The 14,554-nt window shown below is 36.9% G+C and overlaps 2 protein-coding genes across 4 annotated transcripts in view; both read left to right on the top strand.

The window, feature by feature from the left end:
• LOC134750549 (exosome complex component CSL4) overlaps positions 1-1,840 on the top strand; it is a 143,156-nt gene extending 141,316 nt beyond the window's left edge. The window contains exons 2-4 of one of the 2 annotated variants that reach the window (XM_063685752.1): positions 279-471; positions 573-821; positions 1,571-1,840. In XM_063685752.1, coding sequence (XP_063541822.1) covers positions 301-471; positions 573-821; positions 1,571-1,819 — 669 coding nt within the window. In that variant the 5' untranslated portion in view covers positions 279-300 and the 3' untranslated portion in view covers positions 1,820-1,840. Of the gene's footprint in view, positions 1-105; positions 472-572; positions 822-1,570 lie in introns of those variants that run through there. The other variant, XM_063685751.1, reaches the window with a different exon arrangement.
• A 921-nt stretch (positions 1,841-2,761) lies between these two features.
• LOC134750673 (solute carrier family 53 member 1) lies at positions 2,762-13,753 on the top strand. Of its 2 annotated transcripts, XM_063685905.1 has the most exons (12): positions 2,762-3,093; positions 3,420-3,573; positions 3,870-4,105; positions 4,880-5,141; positions 8,220-8,590; positions 9,140-9,287; positions 10,470-10,496; positions 10,817-11,011; positions 11,385-11,557; positions 11,975-12,105; positions 12,356-12,511; positions 13,578-13,753. In XM_063685905.1, the coding sequence occupies exons 1-12, from the start codon at positions 3,025-3,027 to the stop codon at positions 13,687-13,689; spliced, it is 2,034 nt and encodes a 677-aa protein (XP_063541975.1). In that variant the 5' UTR covers positions 2,762-3,024; the 3' UTR covers positions 13,690-13,753. The 2 variants fall into 2 exon arrangements, with proteins under 2 accessions (XP_063541975.1, XP_063541976.1); XM_063685906.1 differs by lacking the exon at positions 10,470-10,496.
• The last annotated feature ends 801 nt before the right edge of the window (positions 13,754-14,554 follow it).

Genomic DNA, 14,554 nt, shown 5'->3' with positions numbered 1-14,554 from the left:
CGAGATTTAATTGAAATTAGTGCAACTAGCATCACAGGCAATGTATAAAAAAAAACGTCACCGTGACGCATCACGCATGTGACGCATGTGATTGTGACGCGATGTCAACAAAGAACAAAGTTTGCTTGGAGTGGTGGTTTGTTGCAAATAGTTGATTTGCTTACATTTATTGCTTTTTGTTTGCCCTAATATTAGTAGTATTTCTCAGTACAGAAAACTATAATTAATTCAAAATTGATTTAATTCACTTTGAGACACTTATCGATAGTTTTGAGAACCACAACATAACCTCAACTAAATATGAATGTGAGTGAAGATTTGAAGGAAATTGGGCAAATATGTATTCCCGGTATGAGACTGAGTTTGGCCGACAAGGAGCACATGGCTGGGCCTGGAACCTATGAACTTAAAGGTTACATTTATTCCACATTGACTGGAGTCTTAAAAACTGAAGATGATGAGAAAACTAAGGTAATCATTTTTGTTTAGAAAAAAAACCTATACAATACTGAAGAACCATTTTCTTTACATAAGATCTATCATTTATTTATTACATGTGATCTTTTTTTCAGGTCAAAGTCATATCTGTAGAAAGTCCAAGAACACCAAGCATCCTGCCAAAAGCTGGTGACATAGTCACAGCTAAAGTAACAGTGGTGAATTCCCGAATGGTGCAAAGTGTCATCCTGTGTGTTGGTCCGTCAGTCCTGGTGAGACCGTACAAGGGCATTTTGAAAAAGGAGGATATCAAGAGTACTGATAAGGACAGAATTGATCCTTACAAATGTTTTCGGCCAGGAGATGTGATATTGGCTAGAGTTGTATCCTTTGTTTTAACAAATTTAAATATGGTAAAAATCACTGGGCACAATATGTAGAAATAATAAGAGAATAGGAAGAAATTATCAATTTTTAGGGTTCTGTACCTCAAAAGAAAAAGACTGGACCCTTATACCCTTTTTTTGGCCGTCCGTCCGTCTGTGCGTCTGTCTGTCAAGACCCTTTATCTTGGGAATGCATGGAGGTACGGAGTTGAAATTAAAACCATATACTCAGGTCTAAGCTTCTTAAAGCTGTGAAAAAATCAAACTTCTAAGTTAATGTAAAAAAAAGATAAGGCCGGTTATGCTGCTAAAACCTAAAAAACCTTATATTTTGACACTCTTTACGCATTCAAAATTTATAGGGTACTTCCCGTTGACTGAAATTTGGCAAGTAATATTGTAATACTAATCTGAAAATTGGAAACTATAAATTTGTAAAAAGAAACAGTTGTACGGAACCCTCGGTGGGCGAGTCCGACTCTCACTTGGCCGGTTTTTTTATTAACCTGGGTAGGTACCCTAGTATTAAAACAAAGGCTTAACTGTGAAGTGTCCTCATTTCAATGTCAGTATGAGTCGTGGTAATTTAAAGGGTATTACAGATATAACATGGGCAATGGCAATGTTTTAATCACACAATCTAGAGGACACTTTAATGGTGTGTTATCTAAGCCTAGAAGATCTTGCTTGAAGCAAATAAAAACATCTTCAATTTTTTTTTATAACAATTCCTGAACAACACTCAGCTGCCAATGACAGAAATCCACTGGTACCACATATCAACAGCTGAGAATGAGCTGGGCGTCGTCATAGCAACAGCCGAGGGATCCCCACAGGGAGTTGGAATGGTGCCCATCAGCTGGTCAGAGATGCAGTGTCCTAAAACACTGGTCAAGGAACCCAGAAAAGTGGCCAGAGTTATCCCGGACAACATTATGAATCAAAATTTGTTCCCTACTAAAGTTAAGAAGGAAGTAGTTGAAATTAAAGATTAACTAATAAAATTATTTGGTGTATTGCTTGTTTTAATACTAAAAAGGCTATGATTGCTATGAATGATCATATAATGATGAGGCATCATCATAAAAACTATTCACCATATTTTAAGTGAAATCAAGGTTTGATTGATTATGTACGAAAAATCATATTTACTGCTGTATGACTTTTTGTGGACCCCGTAACCCGCAATGGCAGGTCTGTGTTATTAAAAATGTATTACCTTTGCGGATATTTATTCCACCGTAAAAATAAAAATGTTATTTATTTAGTTGTTATTTATGGGAACCCACATAACGCAGTAAACCCGGCAAGAGTTGCGTTTTATGACTGTTTGCCTCTATCTAACATGTGTCGTAGTTATAGTTTGTCAAAGGGTTCATTTCAAACATATACAGAGAGAATCATACTATCTTTGTCTTACACTAGTACTAGCACCCAAAAGAAAAAGATAAGTATTTTTTTTGTTCTTATTTACTGACAATTTAGTTTGACCAACTATAATTATACAGAAATGATTTTCTCTACCACTATCTTTGTCTTACACTAGTACTAGCACCCAAAAGAAAAGAATGAGTATAGTTTTTTTAGTTCTTATTTACTTACAATTTGGTTTGACCAACTATAGAAAGGTAAATAGCGTTTACACGTTTTACAGGGCGAAATCCGTTCATTTGGTTTCTGAACGAAGCTGTCAATCAATCACATGTTTGACGTTCAGAAATCTTTAGCACGTAATTATTCTTATTCAAAAACTCGGTTTATGTAATTTTTTTCATATAAAAATGCTATAAAACAATAGTTTCTTATGGTATTTGACTTATTATTAATAATTCGTTCAATTGATTTTAATATTAGATATAATACTCTTGTTTGTATTGTAATCAAAATGTCAACAAATATTGACAGCGTGTTTTTGAACGCATGGTACTTCTAGTTGTCAAATTCTCAGAAAATATTTGTAGGCAATGTAGTTTTCGCTCATGAAATTTACAAGGAAAATTTAAAGTTACGCAGGAGCCGAGCAAGATTATAAATTTAAGATAAATCTGTAATCATTCCATTGTTTTGTTACGCATTAACTTTAGTGTAATGAGGTCACCATTGTCCGGTTATCGCTAAACAAACGTTAGTCTTTATGGCAGTGTATAGATTCAGTTGTAGCAGTATTTAACGATCTCCTAAGCCTGACAGACGCCTGAAGATGAAGTTCGCCGAGCATTTAGGTGCCCACATAACGCCGGAATGGCGTAAACAATATATCAACTATGAGGTATTTATTATATTCTGTTTGTAATAGTTTGGTCTAAAAACAATATTTTATATTTTAAAGATTCAGGGGCAAGGTCATGTCCATTACACTCATTGCCTTACTGCAGCTCCGGAAAATGAACAGATTTTGCAATATTTATCTTTAATAGTCTATTCATGTCTTAATGTCTCTGTTTACCAGGCAAACAGTATAATATTATAAAACATACACCTTGAATACCTTGATACATTTGTTTTATTTAGTAGCATGAGTCATATTTGCATGCATTTGTACTTTAAAACATTGACAATAAAATAATGTAATCAAAATATTTTTACTAATTCTAGGAAATGAAAGCCATGTTATACACAGCAGTGGAGGAAGCCCCATCAGCCGAAAATGTGGAGCCTGAGGTGTTGTCCCGTCATTTTGCCAATTTTGATGAGACTTTCTTCCTGTATTGTGACCAGGAGCTTAAGAAAATCACTACATTCTACTCAGGTACATTTAATATATGGAACCATCTTTGGCCAAGCAATAAGAAGGTATAGAGAGAAATGCTTGGAACACAATTTTTGACTCCGTAACATTGTTTGGACTAGTTAGGAGGTGAACCTCCATAGATTTGAAACCACCACAATACAGCCACTTTTTAAATGACATTGTTGCTTTACTATGCGCTCAAAATGGGAACCCACCGCTTGCATAAAAGAAACAATGGCATTTGTTTAACAGATTAGGGTCTTAGGCGTAAAAATCATTTGAGAAAATTCATACTATACTTACACCTTTCACAGAAAAACTAGCAGAAGCAACAAGGAAATTTGCCACATTACAGAGCGAGTTGAAAAGTCAGTATGATAGTATGAAACCCAAAGCAGGTGGGGACGGCAAGAAAGCACCCATACCTCGACGGAAGGTCCAAGAACTCAAATTGGCGTTCAGCGAGTTTTATCTCAGTTTGATTCTGCTGCAGAACTATCAGAATTTGAATTATACAGGATTTAGGAAGATATTAAAGAAGCATGATAAGGTAGGTTAACACTTCATATATTCGTATAATATTGTTTACACTAGAGATGGGCCGAATATGGAGTTTGCCGAATAAGAATATTCGGCCAGATGTTCGGTTCATCTGTATCATTTTAATAAACCATTTGAAAATGCTTGAATTACATTAGATGAAGCGCTTCCTAGGCAGTCCCGGGAAACCAACAGATCAGAAAGCAAGGGTCTCGCAAACAAATTTTCAACACACTCCGCATAATCAAAACATCCTATGAATTCAACATGTGTTTTAATGACAACGGGAAAACGTAACCTGATAGAATAGAGTACTTGAAAAATTTTTGATGAGCTTATATTTTACAGTGTTGCAACAAGACAAAGGTAAAAGAAAATATTTGCCGAATATTCGGCACTTTTAACCGAATAATTCCGCCGAATACAAACATTGCAAAACTTGCCGAATACCGAATAATTATCGAATATTCGGGCCATCTCTAGTTTACATAATATCTTGATTATCATGAGGTCAAAGCGTCGCGATTGCCTGGCGTCAGTCCGGGGCAGGGTATATTCCTTCGCTGTCAGCAAAGATAATTCTTTATTTACTCTACACCTGCAGTCCTTCACTTCTTTCTTTTCAGGAAATAGCTAATTTTCTACTACTCCATTTTTTTTATAATTCTAAGTTATGGTCCAATATGTATTTGTATGTAAAATTGTAAATGTGACTTTGTAAAATGGACATCAACATTTACCCTGGGCACTGAAAACAGGAATCTAATTTAATTGTTCTCTTTAGTTATTAAACGGCACAAACGGCGCCCAATGGCGAGCCGAACACGTCGAAACGTCCCACTTCTACACCAACAAAGACATAGACAGACTGATCAGCGACACTGAGGCAACGGTAACCAACGAGCTAGAAGGCGGTGACCGTCAGAAGGCTATGAAAAAGCTAAGGGTTCCGCCGCTCGGTGAGCAGCAGAGTCCGTGGACAACGTTTAAAGTCGGGCTGTTCTCAGGCTCCTTTATAGTGCTGTTCATCACTGTTGTACTATCTGGTGAGTACCTAAGTTGATTGTTATAAAATAAAATACCTTGTAAGCTTGTAGGGTCCAAAACGCGCGTTATTCCACTAGAGTTGCAAACGCTCATAGGCTGCGGTGGCTGCCTGCGGCCCGCACGCTTGTTTGCCACCGTCATGGTATTCAAAAATACCCTTATTTTCCTGATACAACCTGCTTTAGACGGCACTTTTAATTTATCGCCACTCGTTGCGAATTTCCTACTACATACTATGTACTATTCTGTTCGACGCAGCCAGAAAACGGTCTTCGTTTAACGCAGTGGGCCGAAAGTTGACTCTTTCCGGCCGTAGAACAGAAATATTTTATAATTTAGGCATAGAAGGATTGAAGCCATAAAAATAAAGGTAACTTTAATTCGTATAAAGCATCAGGAGGCCTACCACAAACAACGAAGTTCGAAAATTGCAGGCACCTTTTTCTTTCACTCCAAATAAGGCGTAATAAGAGTGACAGAGAAAGATGCCCGTAATTTGTGAACTTCTATGTTCGCGGTAGGCCCTCTGATGTACACATGACAGTGATAATAGTTTATTTCTTAGTACCAATGTATGTATAGATGTTGTGTACCTACAAGTTTACGATTCATTAAGAATACAATAGTATTCATCAACTCAATGAGCGCTCATCTTGTAATATACGATAGTAAATAACATCTGGATAGTTATGAAGTATAGTGCACAATCCGTTTTGAACCCTACATATTAGTTTATATCGCTTTAATATTGATACGATGATATATTTTGCTGTGATCTGAAAATTATGAGCCGAATGAATTTGTCGACAACCCACCAAAAGTTAGCTTACTCAACTTAATTATTATAGACGCAAAAAGAGATCACAACGACTGGTACTTTTATTTATTTATTTAAACTTTATTGCACAATTAAAACACGTACAAAGGCGGACTTAATGCCTCAAGGCATTCTCTACCAGTCAACCGTAGGGCAAAACAGAAATTCTCGAATGTGGGTGCAGTACTTTTCAGTGCCAATAATTGGGTAGTTTGCCCTGTGAATGAAAATTACTCGTATTGTTCCTAATAACATACTCACGAACACTTAGATTTCAATTTAATACAAGAAATGTGTTAATTGTCGAATTTAAACAGTCGAAACATGTCGCGCGAGTGACTAAAAACAAGTGAGTCTAAATCGTAAAATTATTTAATGTTAGTGTTAATTGTTTAAGATGTCCTTTATGTCCATTCAGTTTTAATCGATTTAAAAAAAATCTTAATTGGTCGGGATCTTCTTTGTAACTTTCAAAACTTTGCTCCCTAATTTCTAACGGCTGAACTGATTTGGAAAATTTTGTTTTAAGCCCATCAACTTGCTCACTAGCGTCACTGGTAAATAATTGTGATTATTTAAATTTAACGATAGATATTTAAAAAAGGGGGCCGCTATGTACTGTATTTTGTATTTAAGCACCTTTTGAACACATCAAACTAGTTTTTATGTTGCTGGATTCGTCGATCTATGAACTCAAAACAAAAACGGCCATTTTAACTTTGGAAGCATAGATTGACGAATCCAGCAACGTAAAAACTAATGTATTCAAAAGATACTTAAATACAAAATACAGTACATAGCTTACTATACATATATATGCTTCAGTTAGTCTCATTATCATATGATAAAATGTGCACCTCAATCTCAAGCATTTTTTCCATTAGATCATAAGAGATATTCGAATAAGATTCAAATTTATCTTCTTTATCAACATTAAAACTGATTGCTGACCTGACTATTCATGAGCCTTCCTCCACGGACTTAAGGTCTACAATTGTTACTGCTGCTGTTAGTCCTAATATTGGTATTTGCGTACTGATAAGCCTAGTAAATTTACCTTGGTTTGTGTGTTATGGCGACTTATAGATCGTATTATAGTTGTAAATATTGTTTGAACTTGTTGGTTTAGAGATAATCGCTTGATAATGTGATAATTATAGAGTTGGAGTTATTACGCAATATTATGCTCTATTCAAGTCAGTGGCGCCCTCAATAACTTCCTTCTTGTCCTTCTGTCCCTCCTTGTTGGACCAGGGCTCGGAACCGGGATTTTTTAAAAACCCCGAAATAGCCCAATATTTTGAATTTTTTTATGCTCATTACGTAGGACTGAATCATGTATTTAGAAAACAATTTTGCATTATTAAAACGTCCCATTAAAAATGAAATTATAAACAAAAGAACGAAAAAGAACGTAATAATACCGGTATTTTTGTATGGAGCAAATACCGGTTTCCGACCCCTGTGTTGGACTAGGGAAAAATACGTACCTATTATAATATTTAGCACATTCACTAGGTACCAACGTTTTCCCGCTTTGTAAAGGAAAGCGATCACAAACAGAGAACTCGCCGAGCGGTGTCCCGGCACTCAATGTGTTAACGGCCAGAGCACACCTGCTGCACAGTATAATAAAGAGCCTGAAGACCCTGCTGCGTGTGTACGACGGGCAGACTTGCACGTGCGCGTGCGCTTAAAATTTTGGAGCCGTGCACGCACACGTCACGCAAGCGGTGGTATGCCATGACATTGCAACGCGCACGTATATGTCTCCGTACACGCATCCGGTATTTTGTCTAAGCACCTTGAAAGAAATTAATGAAATTTCACCTTATAGCGTTGTAACTAATTTTTGGTACCTAGTTCTTAGTTCTGTTGTTGTTTTGTTATTAAGTATTTTCTTTAGTAATTACCATGGTCTTTAAGATTTTTATACTACCTATGGATGTTACCTATGGATCAATGATCTGAATTAAACTTTTTTTATACGTCCGAAACGGCCTTCTACTTCTAATGTAAATAAGTATAGCACAATTTTTATCCGACTTCGAAAAGAAGCAGGTTTACCGTTAATCCCATTTGCATCATGCAGTTAAGAGTCCAATAATTTAAAACTAATACGGGACTTAATCGCGTACAAACTTACGTTTATTTATGGCCTGACGTTTCGAACGTGACGCCACGTCAAAATCGTGTTAGTTTAAATCAGTATAAGAGTCCAATGTTTGAAAGTCACGATAATAACAATCATTTGTTCCAGCGCTATTCCACGAGGGCGGCACAGACAACTTCAAAACAGCATTCAGACTCTACCGAGGACCGTTCCTTCTAGTCGAATTCATCTTCCTGATAGGCATCAATGTCTACGGTTGGCGGTCGTCAGGCGTCAACCACGTGCTAATATTCGAGCTGGACCCAAGAAACCATTTATCAGAACAACATCTGATGGAACTAGCAGCAATATTCGGTGTAGTTTGGGCTTTGAGTATACTCAGCTTTATATATAGTGCGAGTTTGAGTATACCGCCTTTTGTGAATCCATTGGCGCTGGTCATTATAATGTTGGTGTTTTTGGTGAATCCGTTGAAGATGTTTCGGCACGAGGCGAGGTTCTGGTTTTTGAGGATATGTGTGAGTATTCATTAACGTTCGACTGAGTTTTAATGTGTTATACTTATGAAAAACCGGTCATTATAACATTGAGCTGATCTGATAACGGAAGTTGAAGGTAGCTAGGTGATAAAGCAAAGAAAATTTATAGAATTTTGGTTTGTAAGAATCGAATGGGTTTAGAAGAATTGAAACATAAACGCTGTCGCCGTTAAAAAGCCAAAGTTTAATCCAAATAGAGCACTGAGGCAAGGTTCTCATCATGACAGATAATGCGTGTTTTTGACAAAACATACCACTTTTAGCATACTCGCAATATGTTCCTTTCCAGAATCAAGTCCTATTCGCCCTTGCTTTTAATTAATTTCGCAAAATATATCCTTCTGGCCCGTTTTTCACAAACGATCTCTGCCGTTTCTTACGCACGAAATTGCTTATTCTGTGCTTACGGTCCCGTCTCTGAAATAGGTATACAATTTCAGAACATTTAAAATATTTTTTTGTGAAAGCTGGTTTAAGTTCTGGTTTATTTAAAAAACCACATGTTATTTAATTTACAATGTATTTCAGGGACGGATCCTAGCCGCTCCGTTCATGCCAGTACTGTTCGCGGACTTCTGGCTGGCGGACCAGTGGAACTCTTTCGCTGTGGCCTTCCTTGACTTCCACTATTTGGTCGCGTTTTACGTGGCGGGCGGAGATTGGTTCAAAGTTAATGGTGAGTTGTTACTACCTCTATACTTACTAGACTTTGTGCTTGCACACGGCGCAAATAGCTTGCGCTATTTGAGGCATTTCCGCAAGTCACATGCATTGTGTTAGTCCTGTAAACAATGCTATACCGTACGCTTTAGACGGACTGCCATGTTGTGCTTGTTGGTGTGGCCTAAATCGAAAATTCATACCAATAAGCAGGTGCTTCCCTCTACAGTTTACAAAGGCCCCCATTACGCGTTATGGGGCTGCTATCTGGAAGCCAAAATGGAATGTTAAGCCTGACTTTAAACACTTTCGCCAATAAACAAAGTCAGATAATATAAGGGTCCATCATTATTCTTTCTGTTGAGCGTTCATTACACATTAGCCGTATTTTATTTAACCTTGAATAACAGTAGTTTATGTGACTGCTACATAATGAAAGGCATTAAAACTCGAGTGTGGGTTTATGAAACGAACGTAGTGAGTTTCATAAAAGAATCACACGAGTGTTTTAATGCCTAATTATGTACAGTTACATACACTGATTTATCTACACACATATTATAAACTTGGGGCATTGGGGCATAGTTGTTTTCTGGCGGAATTCGCGGATATGAGGTGACGTCTCCGAAATTTCTTTATCGCACATTTTACACGAAACTTTTGCTAGAGTTACTTTAAAAACAACAAAACAAATTATTTTTACTTACAAACTAATTAAAAGATAAATTGCACGTCAAATCATCAAATGGCGGCTAAGAAAACTTTTTTCACGCATGTCACGCATCCGTAGTTTTTTTTTAAATTCAGAGACAAACTAGAGTGGGGGTCGATTGCCATATCGTTCGATACCAACTAACAAGCGAGATTTGTCAAATTTTTATGCAATTAACATTTCATTTCGAATAAAACGTCATCTCGACTGATATTAGAATAGAGGTCAAATCAAATTTCTATGTTTTTCAGACGTTCGATATTTTAATAAAATAATATTATCGAAATCGATGTTATTATTTAGCAATAATAACATTTTCACAGATAAAAAATTTGTTGTAACAAAACAGTTTATCTTAATGTTGGCCATTATTTACGGATTTTGAAGGCATCATAGAGGATTTATGATTGTGTGTAGATAAAAGAATTAATATTTGATTCCTTGCATTGCATATTCTTCTTTTCTAATTTTATGTATCATTTTCAGATATCGCTTCTCCTACTACCCCATTAAGTAAGTTTATTTTTTATTTTATTATTTATTACTAAGTAACTAACGTTTGACATGTTATAAAATAAGCAGAGATAACGTCTGATAACGTTTATTGATAAGAATAACTGATAGTAAAAGTATGCATTTTAAATTTTAACAAACAAACTGAAAAAAGATTAAGCTTATAGCGAACATTTTTAAGGACCAACCATGAAATCGTGGAAAAAAGTCCCAGAAAGTATTGAAGTACGATCAGCCAAGTTTTTCCTCAATGAAGTTGGATTCTACAGTAAAAGTATCGTAAGACAACGGTTTTTAATTTATTATTGAACTTATTTTAGATGCATTTGAATCAACGAAGTGGTTCATCATAACCCGCGCACTAGTAAGCATAGTACCCGCTTGGACCCGCTTCGCGCAATGTCTCCGGCGTTACCGGGATAGTCGGGAAGCCTTCCCACATTTACTTAACGCGGGAAAATATTCCACCACGTTTTTTGTAGCGTTGTTTACTACACTACGATTATTTTATGCAGGTGAGTTATACTAATCCTACTTTAACATTGTCTGGCAATAAATTCTATCGCAAAGTTAATTGTCCCTAGAGACATGATTTCAAAGTTATTTAATTAGTGTCACAAATATTAATATTAAAAATGCGAAAGTAACTCTCTGTCTGTTACCTCTTCACGCTGAAACAAGCTAGATGAAATTTAGTATGTCGAATTTTGAGTCCCGGGAAAGGACATGGGATAGTTTTTACCATGAAAATCAACATAAGTAAGTGGTTTTGAAACTCAGTAATAAGTTACCACTCGACAAAATTTATTTAATGCCACCGTTTCCAGTTTGTAGTTTTATATAAAAACTTATTTTTGGCATTTAACATAAAAACTTATTTTTCTCCAGACAACTACCAAGACCGATACGACAACCCGTTTCTATACGCGTGGTTCGTATGCCAGCTGATATCCTCGTTGTACACGTACACGTGGGACGTGAAGATGGATTGGGGTCTGTTCAGCTGCCCGCCCACTGCCGAGAACCGATTTCTGCGAGAGGAAATCGTATATAACCCAGGCGTAAGTTCTAATGTAGATTAGAAAAAGTCGTGGCCTAAAAACACTACCTTGTGGATTCCCACATGGAGAAATCACTTCATTGTCCCTAAAATATATTATTATTTTTATTCATGCAGTGTGGTTGGTCAAGTAATTAGTAATAGTTTTAAAGGCTTAATCACGAATTCCAATGCTTTGTTAATTCGCTATAAATGTAGGGATGTATACAGTGTCAAAAGCTTTGCATTGTTCCAAAAATTCAAAGTATGGTTTTAAAAACAATAAAGCCTGTCCGCTTTTTCTATGAGAAGGCCATAGATGTCAATTACGTTATTAATCGAAAATAGAGGTTTAGTGACAAAAAATATATAATAAATTACATCTTAAAAACTTTAAATACGTTTCGTCACTATGTTTACATAGTTGTTTTTGTTACAGTTCTACTATTTCGCGATAGTGGAGGACTTTGTGCTGCGTTTCATCTGGATCGTTTCATTCCTGTTGACCGACAACGGTTTTGTGTCTAATGAGACTATGGTCTCCGTTCTTGCACCGTTGGAGGTGTTCAGGTAAATCCTTATGTGATTTTTTTGCATCATCGATTTTGGTCGACATAACAAAATTGTGTAGTCCTTATGAATGGCAACAATCAGTTCTTAAAATTGAAGGTGCCTATTTTAGTCAAAATAGGTTCATAAAATACTAGAAAACATTTAAGGACAAACAAGTTTTAATCTGTATAAACTGTATATACTCGTGTTTTGGTTTGACAAACGTTTTATATGAGTAACTTCGAATAGTATATAATTTATATTACAGACGATTCATCTGGAACTTCTTCCGCCTGGAGAACGAGCACCTGAACAACTGCGGGAAATTCCGAGCCGTTCGGGACATTTCCGTGGCGCCGCTGGACTCGTCCGACCAGGCCGACATCATCCGGATGATGGACCATCCGGACGGCGTTGTCAATAGGTAAGCTTGGTCCATACAGACTACTGCGGTAGGTATTTCGAGCCCGTCCGGGACATCTCCGTGGCGCCGCTGGACTCTTCCGACCAAGCTGACATCATCCGGATGATGGACCATCCGGACGGCGTTGTCAATAGGTAATAATATCCCTAATATTATAAATGCGAAAGTCTCTGTCTGTCTATTACCTCTTCACACTTTAACTGCTGAACCTGGTATGGAGACAGTTTGAAGTCTAGGGCAGGATATAGGATAGTTTTCATCAATTATCATCATTATTCCACGCATACGAATTTGCGGGCAGAAGCTATAGGTCGTTCTTTTAGCATTAGAAAAAAGGTAAACAATCTTGACGTGTCTTTTTATTGAAAAATATCGTAAAACGCTTTTAAAAAATTAGTTTATATTACTTATGAAAGCAAAAGAATGTAAAAGATCGTATTATGATTTACACATTTGCTGTGACTTTTTCTTCAAAAGTGATTTTTAATAAAGATACATCACAAGAGACAGAATAAGAGAGATCGCTTACCTTCTTTCTAATGCTAAAATAAACTAACTATAGTTTGATATATTTGATCCCCATAACCAACAGCGGTATTCAGAGCCGTGCAACACAGATCCGCAGTACACCGACCAAGCGGACATCATACTCTTATCTAGATAGTGTTTCAGTAGGCACTTACTTTATCATAGGTATCCAATCCAAGACATTTTGGAGATTGCATGTAAAAAATGAATGAGTGGATATTTTGTCTATGTCGGCAGACTGGTTCTCTTGAAATTTAAACACCATAATCATTTTTTGACACAACTAACTACTTATTAAATATATTAATAACGGGTAACTCACGTTAATATATTTAATATGTCTGGGTCTCACGGAAGTTTTGTTATTAAACTAACTACTTATTCACAAAAGCTACTCTAAAGTTTAAGCCGCCGGGTTGTCTAGTGGTCCGGACGTTAGCCGCGTAAGCGGAAGACACCGGTTCGATTGCGGCCTCGGCCACCACTGTTTCTTTGGTCTGAAATCTATTTCAGTTTATAATTTAAGCTATTTGTTCAGGTTAACAAAGAAAAAGAACATGAAGAAGGTGAAAGACCTGGACCTGCGACCGCTGATCAAGAAGGAGTCCATCCAAGACCTGCAGCTAGAGCTGTCTGCCAAGATGCTGTGACCCACTGTGATACACGACACATAGTATTATTACCAATTATCATTATATTTATAGAAATCATTTATATTTGACTTTTTTTTCCACCCCCTTTAAAGTAAGAACGCTCGGCACGAGGGATTGAATGGTAGAGAGTGGCACACGCGACCAAAGTCGTGTGCAGACATGGAACTGTTAGTGTCATTTTAAATTTGGAAACCTTTTCTATGCTTGTGCCGCCCACCGCCCACCATACAAAATAGGGCTAAAGAAGTTGAATCTAGTTGTATTTTCAATTAGGTTGATATTCGGTTTAACAATTTACAATAATAACAACTTTACGATAAGTCACTTTATGTTAATACTGTAACTAGTGCGAGTGAGACCGTCCTCTGGTAACTCGTTCGCGCCGTTTTCTCTAGTTTCCTATAATCACCTGTCTTGCTTGGTGATAAGGGTCAATTTTTACTAGCAAAAAAGTAACAGTTCTATCCGGGTTCTAGGCATTTAAATCCAACAAGAAAACCGTTTAACGTTTCATGTGTGTGGTGTCAAAACTTGTGGGTTTAACCTTTTCGGCGCCGTGTCAAACACAAAAGCTCGTACGCCACGTCACCGAAGTGTCAAAACTGAAATTGAACTTTATGCACATGCACGTAGGTCTATGTTGCTCTGTGGGCTGTGACGGATTAATCCGTCTTTGGCGTTGGACCTGCAGTGCCGATATATCCGTCATTGGCGTCTAAAAGGTTAAACCTCGGTTGTGCTGTATATTCAGAGCAGAAAAAAATGCAATGCAAAAAGATGACTCAAATTCGGTCAAGATCCTTGTCATACACAGACGAGAGGTTTAAACGCACAATAATACAATAGTTAAGTATGAAAATAT

Source organism: Cydia strobilella, chromosome 20, assembly GCF_947568885.1.
Source record: "Cydia strobilella chromosome 20, ilCydStro3.1, whole genome shotgun sequence".
Lineage (NCBI taxonomy): Eukaryota > Metazoa > Arthropoda > Insecta > Lepidoptera > Tortricidae > Cydia > Cydia strobilella.
This window is presented reverse-complemented; position numbering and strand designations above follow the sequence as displayed.